Source organism: Triticum aestivum, chromosome 7B, assembly GCF_018294505.1.
Source record: "Triticum aestivum cultivar Chinese Spring chromosome 7B, IWGSC CS RefSeq v2.1, whole genome shotgun sequence".
NCBI lineage: Eukaryota > Viridiplantae > Streptophyta > Magnoliopsida > Poales > Poaceae > Triticum > Triticum aestivum.
In genome coordinates, this window is record NC_057813.1 from 687,918,598 (window position 1) to 687,931,452 (window position 12,855).

The following is a 12,855-nucleotide window of genomic DNA, read 5'->3' on the forward strand; positions in this document are numbered from 1 at the left end:
AAGTGGTGGCTTCTTTTGTCGTTTCCATTTCTATTTTTTTTTGCAAGACACACCGCTCACTATTTTCTCCCCAGTCACGCACTCGCCGGTGATTAGCCCTTGGAAAAAGTCTAGAATAAACCCTGAACTCACAGAGAAAAACTAAATCAAATCCTAAATTCTTAATCCCCAAAATCAGCACAATCAATTCATTAATCCCGGTCTAAATTAAACCCTGAGACCATTCCAAACAGACTGGCCGGGATTGCATTTTTTTTCTGAAGCAGAGAGAGCTAGTCGGTTGGGTCCCTACAAGTTGGGCCGGCCCAGTGCCCCAACTCGTCCACCTCATCAGTTGTGAGGAGGAGTCCAACCCATCCACCATAGTAGTCGAGGAGCCGCCCCCCGTCTTCCTCTCTGCTCTGGCGACGGCAATGACGACAGACGGCTGATCGACTCCGGCGGCGACGATCGGGCCGGCGCGCAACAGCGAGCAATGGGCTAAGGTAAGCCCCCGAAGTCCTCCTCCTACGGCGCCGCATTTTGACCTCTCTTAACAGCGGAAGAGCTAGGGTTTTAGGGTGAAAAGGATCATCTTTTCAGTGGAAAAAAGTAGGTTTTCTGTTTAGATTAGTTCTTGAGCTTATTTTGTATTAGCACAAGGTAGTGATCTGTGTGTTCTTTTTTTAGTTACATGATGGATCCAACAGAGATACTAAATGTTAGGTTTCATTTTGGAGGTGATTTCATCCGAATTGGTCCAAAATTGGACTATGTTGGGGGTGATGAGGAGAAGTCAGAGATTGAGAGAGACAAGCTCTCTTTGCAGGAGGTAAAAGGGTCTTTGAAAGATCATGTGCAGCTGAAGGAATCAATGAAAATCTACTTTCATATTCCTGGCATTGAATTGGCTGATGGTTTGGTGTTCTTGGATAATGACAGTAAATGTGTTAAGATGGGGGATTACATTTGTGTTGGAGATGTGGCACATATTTATGTTGAGTACCATTGGGAGGAGGACAATGAAGACAGTAGCAGTTGCAGTGATTTTGAGGATGAAATTGTGCAGTTAAGTGATGCTCCACCTGACATTGTCACTGCTGAAGCTACTGACAGTGAAAAAGAAGTGGTAATTTGTTGAAAATGTCATGGTTGCTGATGACACAGGAGTCATTGCCCAAATCATTGCTAGTCCCGTGACACAGAAAATGGGAACAACTAATGTAGTTGCTAGTGAGGTAGATGCAGATGGATTTGCAGTGTCACAGATTTGCAATCCAAGTCAAGTTGGTCCTGCACAACATATGCCTGCTACTTCACATCATGTGCCTGGTACCTCACAAGCAATGTCTGCTCCTGCATAGAAAAATGCAGATGCTGTCGGTGAAGGTTCAGATGATGACACAGACCCTGAATATATACCACACAGTGAGGACAATGGTGAAAATTCAGAAGTGCTGGGGCTTATAAGGCATGCAAGAAAATTCAAGAAAAGGATGAGAGAAACAAAAGGCTGGATTGGAAGAGATACAACTGAAGCAGTTCCAATAAATTTGATTGCAAATATGGAGGAGCAGTTAGAGGGAGAGGAGAAGGACTGGAACTATGATTCATCTAATGAGGATTACTCCTATGGTGAGGATTCCGATGGAGAGCCAGAGAGGATGAAGAGCCAGTTTCCTAGATTCAATAATGACACTGAAATTCCAAACTTCCAGTTGTTAATGGTCTTCAGAAGCAAGAACCAGCTTGTCAAAGCATTGAAGAGATATGGGCTAGTGACAAAAAGAAGCATTGTGTTCACAAAATCGGAGATAGATAGAGTTAGAGCCAAGTGTGCATGGCCCGGATGCCCTTGGTTGATATATGTAGCAAAAACTAGCAGGACAAGCAGATTCCAAGTCATCACATATAATGATGAACATCATTGTGCCCAAAACAGAGAGAATAGGCTAGTGACGGCAAAGGTTATTGCACAGAGGTATGAGCACTTCATTCTTGCCAATCCAATGTGGAAGATAGAGAGTATGAAAGCTACAGTATTGCAAGATATGTTTGCAGATGTGTCCACCTCAAAGTGCAAGCATGCAAATTAACTTGTGATGGACAAATTGCTATTTGTTCCCATAAAACTTACGGGAAGTCAAAAAAACTGGTTTTAGGGAACGTTTTTTAAGGAAATTGTTGGAGTTGCTCTAACACACTAACTCCAAATAGATCTATTGGCATGTAGAGACCATTTGTTAGTGGGTCGTTTCTTCCTTCTCTCTATTCCGCCCAGCCATTAGCCCAGGGCAATCCCACGCGGCGACAAGCTTAAGGGCTTGTTCGGTTGGCAGGGAAAATGGAGGAGGTTGGCAGGGATTACACCCTCTATAAGTCAAAACCTCCTCCAATCCACCCCAATCCCCCTGTGAGGAGGTGTAACCGAACAAAGCCTAAGGGGGTGGATGGGGCGGTGTTATGTCGTGGAACTAGCGGGATGCGTGGTGCAGGACGTCACGACCAGGCATCAAATGGGCACGGGCAGGTGGACGGCGGTATCTGAGCTCAATCGGGCGTGGCTCCTGCATCGGAAGTTTGTCCAATCATTTTTACCTTGACGATTTTTTCAAACATGGCCAATGCTATTATGTTTTCAGAATTCTATTTTATTTCAAATTTGACTTAACCATCGATGAAACTTTAGGAAAACAATCATTTTATTTATATAGGTTTTGGATGGCTTTCGGTGAGTATATTGTTTTTCTAGTTTGACCACTGTGCATTTGTTTTCGTTTATGCTTGATGAATTTATGTTTATCGTTTGGAACATGCATTCCTTAAATTAGCAACGCCCGAGTACCCTCACGGTGCATGTGGAAAATAGACCAAGATAACGAGATACTCCAAATTACGCCCGTGTAGGGTCTCACAGCCCCACGTTACTCCCAATACTCCTCCCTCCAGTCTGCCATTTCCGTTTTCTCCCTAGCGGCGTCCATCGCCAATCCCGGGAAGACTCCTTCCGGTCCGGCCATCCTTCCCGCCGGACTCCGCCTCCAAGAATCCCTCCAGCCGATCTAATCTGTCGGGATTCGCCATGGCACTACCGATCCCGTTCCCCAGTCCGCCGCCGGCCACCACGAAACGACGCGGCACTGTGCCCAGGGTCAGCACGTGCTGCTTCAACGACCCAGAGATGAAGCGGCGGCGGCGGGTGGTGGGGTACAAGGCGTACGCGGTGAAGGGGAAGGTGAAGGCCTCGCTCCGCCGGGGGCTCCGGTGGTTCAAGCGCAAGTGCTCCAGCATCTTCCATTTCTGACGTACCCGTCCTCGTGCGGCTCGATTTTCGGAAGGTAAACGTCGTCGTCCTATTCTTGGATCGTGTATGATTGATTGCGCAGAATCGATCCATGGATTCAAAGAAAGGGAAGGAGAAAAGACGAGAGGTCGCAGATTACATCCGTAATCCTCCGGGAGGCTAGACAGCATTCTGCAAATTGCCATGTTGCTCTTGAACGATCATAAATGTCAGGACCGGGGTTGTTAATCCACATGTTATTTTATTCTATATTCATAAGTGGATTTGGATTTAGATGCAAGTGTTTTGATCAATGTTACGATCCGTTTATTTTGTAGTATGTCATGTTCGCATGCATGCATGTTTTCATAAATATCAAAGTTTTTTCTTGAAAGAACGATCACACCTCATCGATTTTCATTAAAGAAAACACCAATGTTTTACAAAGAACCACACAAAAAAAAACAGGACTCGCTAAAACGAGGATCCGCCCATGTGCTCTGTTCATGATCTCCAGCATCATCCTTTCGATCTTCACGACTCCCTCATCCATGCTTCCGCTACCGTGGTTTCTCTTTGGTGAGATAATGACGGAAACTGAAGATAATTGCTACAGGATCATCTGGCATTTTCTTAACCAATCACCAGACCGAGTATCTGTTCTTGATGAAAGCAGTTTGGGAATCACAGACAACTTAACCAATCACCAGACCGAGTATGTTTGCTAATATTTTTGTAATAATTTTATAGCACACATTTAGCAGACAAAATGGTCTGAATTTCTGAATGACATTTGCATCTGAACCTTAGGAATCAGGGCAATAATGCCATGATTCAATCTCTCAAGGCCCAAGTTGTCAGAATGGAAAGCATTGATAAGATTCAGCAGGTTGAACTTGATCTTCCAAAATTCTTGAAAAAAATCAATTGGAAGAACATTAGGGAAAACTGTATTATTATGCTTCATTCCAAAGATAGCCTCAAAAATGTCATCCAAAGACAACTTCTTAGTCAGCATCTTCCTGCCACCCTCATTGAACTAAGAACACTCCATACCATCAAGTCTAATGGAGGTGGTCTCAGCGGGGCGAAACAATTTTTTGTAAAGTTATGTGTTCAATAAGATCAATCTCTTCCTTTAACTCAGCCTCATCAGCAAAAGGAGAGGAAATGTAGTTCTTCTTCTTACTTCCACTGGCTTTCAGATGAAAAATGTCTTGTAATACCATCACCTTCTTTAAAATCTTTTTCTGTAGATCTACATGTTATGGAGACAGTGATGGGTTTGTCTTTGGATGCCGGGACGGCGGCCCTGGTCGGTGGGCTACCTGATTGGCCCTCCAGCGAGCTCTATTATGGTGGTGGTTCCTTCAACACTTGATCATGAGGGTGGCGAGGGGAGTAGCGGCAGGGGCTCCGACCTTCTCTCTTCTGGCAGAAATGGCGATGCCCTGGTTTGGACGAGCTGGTCTTTGTTGCTGTGGTGACCTAGGTGTCTCATGGTGGTGCTGGTGAGTTCCCGAGCGAAAGCTTCGCGCTTTAACACTGGCGCCGGCGATGCCCACGGGTGCCACGCTATCCTTATGGGGACGTTGTCGTGGACCTCTTCCCCGTGCCAGGTCTCCGGGAGAAAATCCATGTCTATGGATTCGGTAGCGGGACGCTTGACACCGTCACCCTCCTGGAGGCATTGTCATGGAGCTCAAGCGTCTTCCATCTGGCCACGACAATGTATTATCGATCTATGTTTCATATTGTAACTTCAATATTTGCTTTGTTTTCTAAGGGTAATATATTAATAGCATGGAGATACCAATTACACCCAGTTTTTGCACCAATAAGAAGTCACCGAGACATCCGGATGAACACAACCCAAAAAGAAAACAAAAAGGGAAAAAATGGCCTCACCAAAGTGATCAACTCCTCTCAACATCAACACACAACCACCACCAAAGACAACACCCAAAAAATATAAAACACCTGCAAAAGTGACGCCTTCAAGAAGGAAACAGTGCACAAGCATCGTCGTCGCCCTATCCAAGAATATAGGTTTTCATCTTGGAGAAAGACCAAACTCTCAAAACAACACTTTCAACAAGGCAATTGCGAGGTGTGAGGCACAACCAATGAAGACCAGACCTTAGGTTTTCACACTGAAAGTCACGACTCGGCACCCAATGAGCACCACCAAAAATGAAATCATCCTGTGTTGCCGCCCCCACTTGACACTGCTGCTACTGAAAGTTATCAAACACCTGGCTAACTCCATTGCCTTCAAGGCCCACTTCGCGTTACTGATCCTCTGGTCTTAGCCATCAAGAGTTTCTCCGCTGCTGCTTGTGCCATGGAAATCAATATGCAGACATGTCCCATGGTGTCAACAAACAACAGAGCTTTGTGCCGAGCCCTCCTGGAGCCATGCAGGTTGATATGGACGCGCACGGCCGGATACTCTCCGATCTAGATATCCTTGGGCAAGATCTTCGGCAGTAGTTTTGGAACACATCGATGGCCAGATCGAGGAGGACCGATCATGCAAATCGTTGACGTGATGCGATGAGAGCACAAGGACCGCCACCACACCGCTGCCTCCACCACGCCGACGCCATGGCCCCACGACGGAGGACACCGGCCCTCGCTGTCCACAGCCCACGACTCCAAGCACCAGATTTGACGGAACCGGCACCAGCCGCCCCGCCACCTTCGCCACACAGCCGCCGTCGTGTCCGCGCACCGCCGCGCCCAAGGCCCGGTTGCTCGAGATGCCGCTACAACGCCCTGCGACAACGTTGCGCTACCTGCCCGCTCACCACGACCCGCGCCATAGCCACCAGTGGAGGAGGCATGAGGGCCCAGCCTCCGCCGACTCCAGCTGGGCTTCGCCCGGCGGCGGCCTTTGTCAGTGGCGTGGAAAGGGGGAGGCTAGGAGGAGGTGCGGGCGGCGGTGGCTAGGGTTTCGCCCAGCTGCCCGCGGGAGCGACTAGGGTGATCTGTTTTCCGTCCATACGTCTCACACGGCGACTTCGATGCATTGTCTATTACGAATAGGAAATGATGGTCTTCTCACAATCTTATATCTTTTGGTCGTGTACTTTGGTTTATTGTGTTTTATCTATATAAAACGGGACGAGAACCTGTTTGAAAGAGATCAACTCTACCACAAAACCAGTCAACCCACTGGTGAAGATAGGAAGAAATATATTTTTATTCCTTATGGCTTGGTCTTTTTCTCGTGGCCTTTGTCCTTGTTTTCCAAAAGAAAAGCAAACACACAAGTTATTCTTCTCTCTCGCGGTCAACAGTCAAACCCCTCTTCCCTCATGGCCTTCTCCGTCGCGGCATAAAAATGGCCAAGAAGTGCCGGAAGCGCCGGCCCAGCTCCTCTTCCTCGCTTCACCTCACCTCAGGTTCATCTCGACCCCGTCAGGCGGCAGCAATGGCGGAAGAGGGGAACAGCGCGGGCCGGCGCGGCGTCCGGGTGTGCGTCACCGGTGGAGCCGGGTTCATCGGCTCCTGGCTCGTCAGGAAGCTGCTCCAGGCAGGCTACACCGTCCACGCCACCCTGCGGAGCGTCGGTACGCCGGTGATGTGATTTGTAGCTGCGATTCGTCGACTCTGGCGCCGCCGGGCTGATCCGATCTGGTTCTTGTGGCAGGGGACGATGGGAAAGCGGGGCTGCTGCGGCGGCTTGTCCCCGGCGGCGCGCCGCCGGAGCGGCTGGTTCTCTTCGAGGCCAACCTCTACGACGCCGCCAGCTTCGCACCGGCCATCGCCGGCTGCCAGTTCGTCTTCCTCGTCGCCACCCCCTTCGCGCACGAGGCCGCCGCCTCCAAGGTCAGTCAGTCAAACTGAAACTGAAACTCAATCTCAAACTCACATCCCGCGATTCGATCTCAAACTGAGAGAGGCTTGTAGCGTGGATAGATACGATTGATCTGCAGCTGAATCATCCGGGATTTGAGGTTAATGCTTTACATGTAAGAGCGGGCGAAAGCCTCTTTCGTGAGCATACGTCTGTGTACAAATACAGTTTCAGAATTCAGAATACAACTAGTCGATGTTGATCGGGTCATTTTAGTACCATTTTGGCTGGCAGTACAAGACTTCGGCAGAAGCCGCCGTGGACGCGGTGCGCGTCATCCTCCGCTATGCGCGGAATCTAAGACGGTGAAGCGCGTCATCCACACCGCATCGGTGTCGGCCGCTTCGCCGCTGACAAAGTCTTCCGCCGACGCCTCTGCGGTGTACAGGGATTTCATCTCTGAATCTTGTTGGACTCCGCTGGAAGTCGATTACCCTCTTCGTAACGCGCACTTTGATGTAAGTAGTAGTGATCTTGTCCTTCAAACTATAATGGATTCATGATCTGTACATCAGATGCAAAATGCCAATCTTAGCACCTACAGAAGAACAAATTCATACCAACATCATCATGGAGATAGTGTTGGGTACTCATCTGCAGAAGTACATAGAGTCAAAGGTCCTGTCAGAGAAGGAGCTCCTGAGCTACAACGATGGCAAGAGCCCGGCGTTCGAAGTGGTCACCCTTCCCTTGGTGTGCAGGGCAAGTGATCATAGTATGCTGTTTAACTGTTCATCATTTTACAGTAGCACATGTACCAAAAGAAGTAAAACGACGCATAAATAACAGCATGTACCAAAAGAAGTAAAACTATACATAAATAACAGAGAGGTTTTGTTATTATTTACTGGCAGCTTAAGGTTAGTTTGTTCTTCGACTTCTGCTCTGGAAATCGGTATCATCGCTGAAATCTTAGGATTTTTCTTGTAATCTAATGCACGAGTTAAACGCACAAAGGAAACATTCTTTATCATGGCAAAAAACTAGTATTAACCAACACATTTACCAAAAGCCATGCTCATCTTCAACTTGTTTGTACCCGAAAAACGGAAAGCCCTGTGTACAAAAAAAAAAAAAAACAGGAAACAGAGGCCCATGCAATACTCCCAACTCAGGACCAAAGTACCAAGGTCCTTTCTTCAGTCAAAGGGAGTAGTACTGAAGTAACAAGCATACACGTCAGACAAAAATGCAATGGGTAATTTTTTAAGGAAATGATGAACTGCATTCCTGTCAGATAAAAGAATTCCTTCACTCAAAGAGCATCACCAAGGCTGAACAACGCCATCCGTAGTAGTAATGATACTAGCATAATAGACACATGCTCCATAGATCAGAACATTGCCTATCTGAAGGCAAATTTGGGCAAAAGGAAGGAACACGACAAATCATTATAACAGCATGCTACATCGGAAGTGGAGTACTGGCTTCAACTCTTACCGGCTCTCTTCTAGCAGAAGTGGAGGCGCCCAATATCTAGTTTGGACGGGTCGGTCATCGTCGCGGCGGTGACCTAGGTGTCTGATGGTGGTGCTGGCGAGTTCGCGAGCGAAAGCTTCATACTGTATCTTAACTTTTTATATTTGCTTTGTAACAAAGTTTCCTCACTACATTCCCTCTATATCGAAATACTTGTCGCTGGAGTATAGTTGTCTGAAGCGACAACTATTTCGGTACAGAGGGAGTATTATGGGGATAACAGCCTGTTTCGAAAGAGAACAACTCAACCACAAAATCAGTCAACCGCTTCACGTAAGAAAAGAGGAAAAATATACTATTTTATTCTTTATATTACGGCTTGGTCCTATTATTTTTCCAGGCCTCTCACCATTTTCTCCTTGTTTTTCCAAAAGAGAAGCGAAGTTATTCTTCTCTCTCGCGGTCAACAGTCAAACCGCCTTGCCCCTCACGGTCATCTCTCCCGCGGTATAAAAATGGCCAAGAACCGCCGGAAGCAGCAGCCCAGCTCCTCCTCCTCACTTCACAGCAGGTTCATCTCCACCCCGTCAGTCAGGCGGCAGCAATGGCGGAAGAGGGGAACGGCGCGGGCAGCGGCGGGCGCGGCGTCCCGGTGTGCGTCACCGGCGGCGCCGGGTTCATCGGCTCCTGGCTCGTCAGGAAGCTGCTGGAGGCAGGCTACACCGTCCACGCCACCCTGCGGAGCGTCGGTACGCGCATTCCACTAATTAACTCGCCGTAGGTCATATGGCTTGTGGCCGCGTGTCTGATTCGCCGGCTCTGGCGCCGCCGGGCTTATCCGATCTGGTTGGTGTGGTTGTGGTTGGCTGCAGCGGACGAGGGGAAAGCGGGGCTGCTGCGGCGGCTCGTCCCCGGCGGCGCGCCGCCGGATCGGCTGGTGCTGTTTGAGGCCGACCTCTACGACGCCGCCAGCTTCGCGCCGGCCATCGCCGGCTGCCAGTTCATCTTCCTCGTCGCCAACCCCTCCGCGCACGGGGCCGCCGCCTCCAAGGTCAGTCAAACTGAAACTGAAATTGGAAATCCCCGCGCTTCGATCTGTCATCAGTGTTTGTAGCGTAGAAAGATTCGATTGATGTCCGGTATCAGTTCTTGATCCGGTTGCTGATCACGAACTGAATCACATGGAATTTCTGAGATCAATCGGGGGGAAAAGCATAGGGCTGTGCACAAATACAGTTTCAGAGTTCAGACTGTTAACTTATTCAGAGTCCACCAGTCGATGCTGATTGAGTCATTTGCAGTGGCGGAGCTTCATGGGGGCCAACCTGGGCGGTGCCCCCCCCCAGCCCAAGAAAAAAACACCTACTACTCATTAGTTTTTCTGTCATATGTTCATTAAAAACAGCCTAAATCTCATAGTTTTGCCCCTCCTTAGTACAAGACTTCGGCGGAAGCCGCCGCGGACGGGGTGCGCGTCATCCTCGGGCTATGCGCGGAATCTAAGACGGTGAAGCGCGTCATCCACACCGCCTCGGTGACGGCCGCTTCGCCTCTAACTAAGTCCTCCAGCGCCGCGGCCGCGGTGTACAGCGATTTCATCTCTGAATCTTGTTGGACTCTGCTGGATGTGGATTACCCTCTTCGGAGCGTGCATTTCGATGTAAGTGGTAGTGTTCTTCTTGTCCTTCAAAGTTCAAACTGAAGCATGGATTCATGATCTGTACATCAGATGCAAAATGCCAATCTTATCACCTACAGATGTATAAATTCATAGCAACATCATCATAGTGACAGTGCTGGGTGCTCATCTGCAGAAGTACATAGAGTCAAAGGTCCTGTCAGAGAAGGAGCTCCTAAGCTACAACGACGGTGAGAGCCCGGCGTTCGAGGTGGTCACCCTGGCGTTGGGCCTTGTCGGGGGCGACACAGTGCTCAGCCACCTCCCAGAGACGGTGGAGAGCATGGTGGCCCCGGTAACCAAGCAAGGGCCCTACTTCATGCTGCCGAGGATCCTGCAGAGGTTGCTGGGCTCGCTGCCGCTGGTGCACGTCGACGACGTCTGCTCCGCGCTCATCTTTTGCATGGAGCAGCCTGCCCTCTCCGGTCGGTTCCTCTGTGCCGCCGCCTACCCGACGATCCACGACATCCTAGACCACTACAGCAGCAAGTACCCCCACCTTGAAGTCCTCAGAGAGTAAGTACCGAGTTCTTCCCCTGCAACAAAGAATTATTATACCCCGGCAAAAAAGAAAAAGGAATTATTATGCATTCCATGGGTTCATCGTCGAGCTTCACATGAAATTCGGCGACATCCATGATCATGTGTTGCGCTGCTGCAATCGGCTGACTTGCTGAATTGGTGCATGACAGGACTGATGATGTAGCCAGGGTGCAACCCGAGAGGAACAAGCTTGGGGAGCTGGGCTTCAGGTACAAGTACGGGGTGGAGGAGATACTAGACGAAAGCATCGACTGTGCTGTGAGGCTGGGCTCCCTGGATGCATCCAAGCTCATCGTCCAGCAGGAGTGATGAACTCAATGGTGTGTAGGGCAAGTGATCATAGTATGTTCTTTACTTGTTCATTATTTTACAGTACCACATGTATTACTAAAAGAAGAAAAACGATATATAAATAACAGAGATGCTTTGTTATTTACTGGCAGCTTAAGGTTAGCTTGTTCTTTGATTTTTGCTCTGGAAATCTGTACACATTCATATCATCGCTGAAATCTTTGGATTTTCCATGTAACCTAATACACGAGCTAAGCATATAAAGGCACAAGTATTTATCACGTCAAAGAGCTATAAACCAGCACATTTACCATGCTCATGTTCAACTTGTTTCTACCCGAAAAATGGGAAGCCCTGGACACGAAAAACAGCAGGAAACAGAGACCCATGCAATACTCCCAACTCCAGATTCTTTCTTCAGTCACAAAACTGTGTTAATTGGTAACAGGTATAGTAGTATTACTTTAGGAGTTATTATGGCCGAAATGCACACTGAGCAACTCCAGTTGGCTGACTGGCAATGCGATATAGCTCCTGATCTTTTCCTGCTTGCTCGCAAGAAGAATATCTCTGTTGCATCTGCCATCGTCCAGGGGACTTGGATGGTTGGTCTGCGGTGCATCTCCAGTGCTTTGCAGCTTCGTCAGTTCATTGGCTTGTGGACTGCCAACCTGCAAATACAGCGCTAGTTCTGCCTACCTCCAGCAATACACAGGATGCTATGCGGCTACAGAGTTTCAGAAACTGTAAGCCTAAATGCCGTTTCTTCATGTGGCGATGGCTTTGGGAGAGAAACCTCACCACCGACAACCTGCAAAAGAGAGGTTGGCCAGACAATGGGGAGTGTAACCTTTGCGATCGAGAGGAAGAAACCCCAGGTCACCTGATCCTGCACTGCACCTTTGCCCATCAGGTATGGCTACTGATCACGGACTGACTGGCTCTGCCGGCGGCGTCCCTCCTGCAGAATGACTCCAGATGCTCCCAGGCATCTTGGTGGCATGATGTTGCCTCCCTGCTCCCCAAATACCACACTTCAGTGGCAATCTATGGTTCTTGGCACATCTGGAAAGAGCGGAATTGGCGTGTTTTTGACAACTCCTCCTGCACTGCCGAGCAGGTTCTCGGCATGATCAAGGCTGTTATGGTAGAGGCTCATTCCTGCATCACATGGGACACCTTTGGCGAAAATGAGCCGGATCCAGAACCGGATTAGATTTGGCAGTCTCAGTTTTTCCCTTTGGCATTTGGGAGCCACAATCCCATCTCTTTAACTGAACTTCATTGCTTCTCTTTCTGAAATGCATCGGCAGTACACCTGAGCACCAGATATGAAACTAACATTTGGACAACAAAAAATGCAATGGCTAACTTTTCGGAAGTGCATTCCTGTCAGACCACGATTGAACAACAGCGATCCGTAGTACTAATACTAGCATAACAGACAGATACTCACTGTTCAGAACATTAGCAAACTGAAAGTAAATTTGGGCAAACAGGAGGGAACATTACAGAAGTTATGGTAGTAGCATACTAGATCGATACTCCATATTTCAGAATATTAGCATGATATGATGTTCCAGATGACGGTAGTGCTGATGCAACCATCCAAAATGTCCGGTTCAACCGCTAGTAGTAACAAGTAAGTACCGAAGTTCTTTCTTTGGTCATAGGGAATACTGAAGCAACAAACATACACAAAACTGTGTTAATTAATAAAGTGCTAGATACATCTATTTGAGCGACAAGTAATTCTGGACAGACGGAGTATTACTTTAGGAGTTACAATCGCATTGCACA

At 48.4% G+C, this 12,855-nt stretch overlaps 1 protein-coding gene and 1 pseudogene across 1 annotated transcript; both read left to right on the forward strand.

Moving 5' to 3' along the window:
• The first annotated feature begins 6,543 nt into the window (after positions 1 to 6,543).
• LOC123159145 (vestitone reductase-like) lies at positions 6,544 to 8,205 on the forward strand (annotated as a pseudogene).
• Positions 8,206 to 8,982: 777 nt separating this feature from the next.
• LOC123159144 (putative anthocyanidin reductase) lies at positions 8,983 to 11,230 on the forward strand. The gene is made up of 5 exons (XM_044576962.1): positions 8,983 to 9,292; positions 9,416 to 9,594; positions 9,979 to 10,203; positions 10,358 to 10,737; positions 10,914 to 11,230. The coding sequence occupies exons 1-5, from the start codon at positions 9,148 to 9,150 to the stop codon at positions 11,071 to 11,073; spliced, it is 1,089 nt and encodes a 362-aa protein (XP_044432897.1). The 5' UTR covers positions 8,983 to 9,147; the 3' UTR covers positions 11,074 to 11,230.
• The last annotated feature ends 1,625 nt before the right edge of the window (positions 11,231 to 12,855 follow it).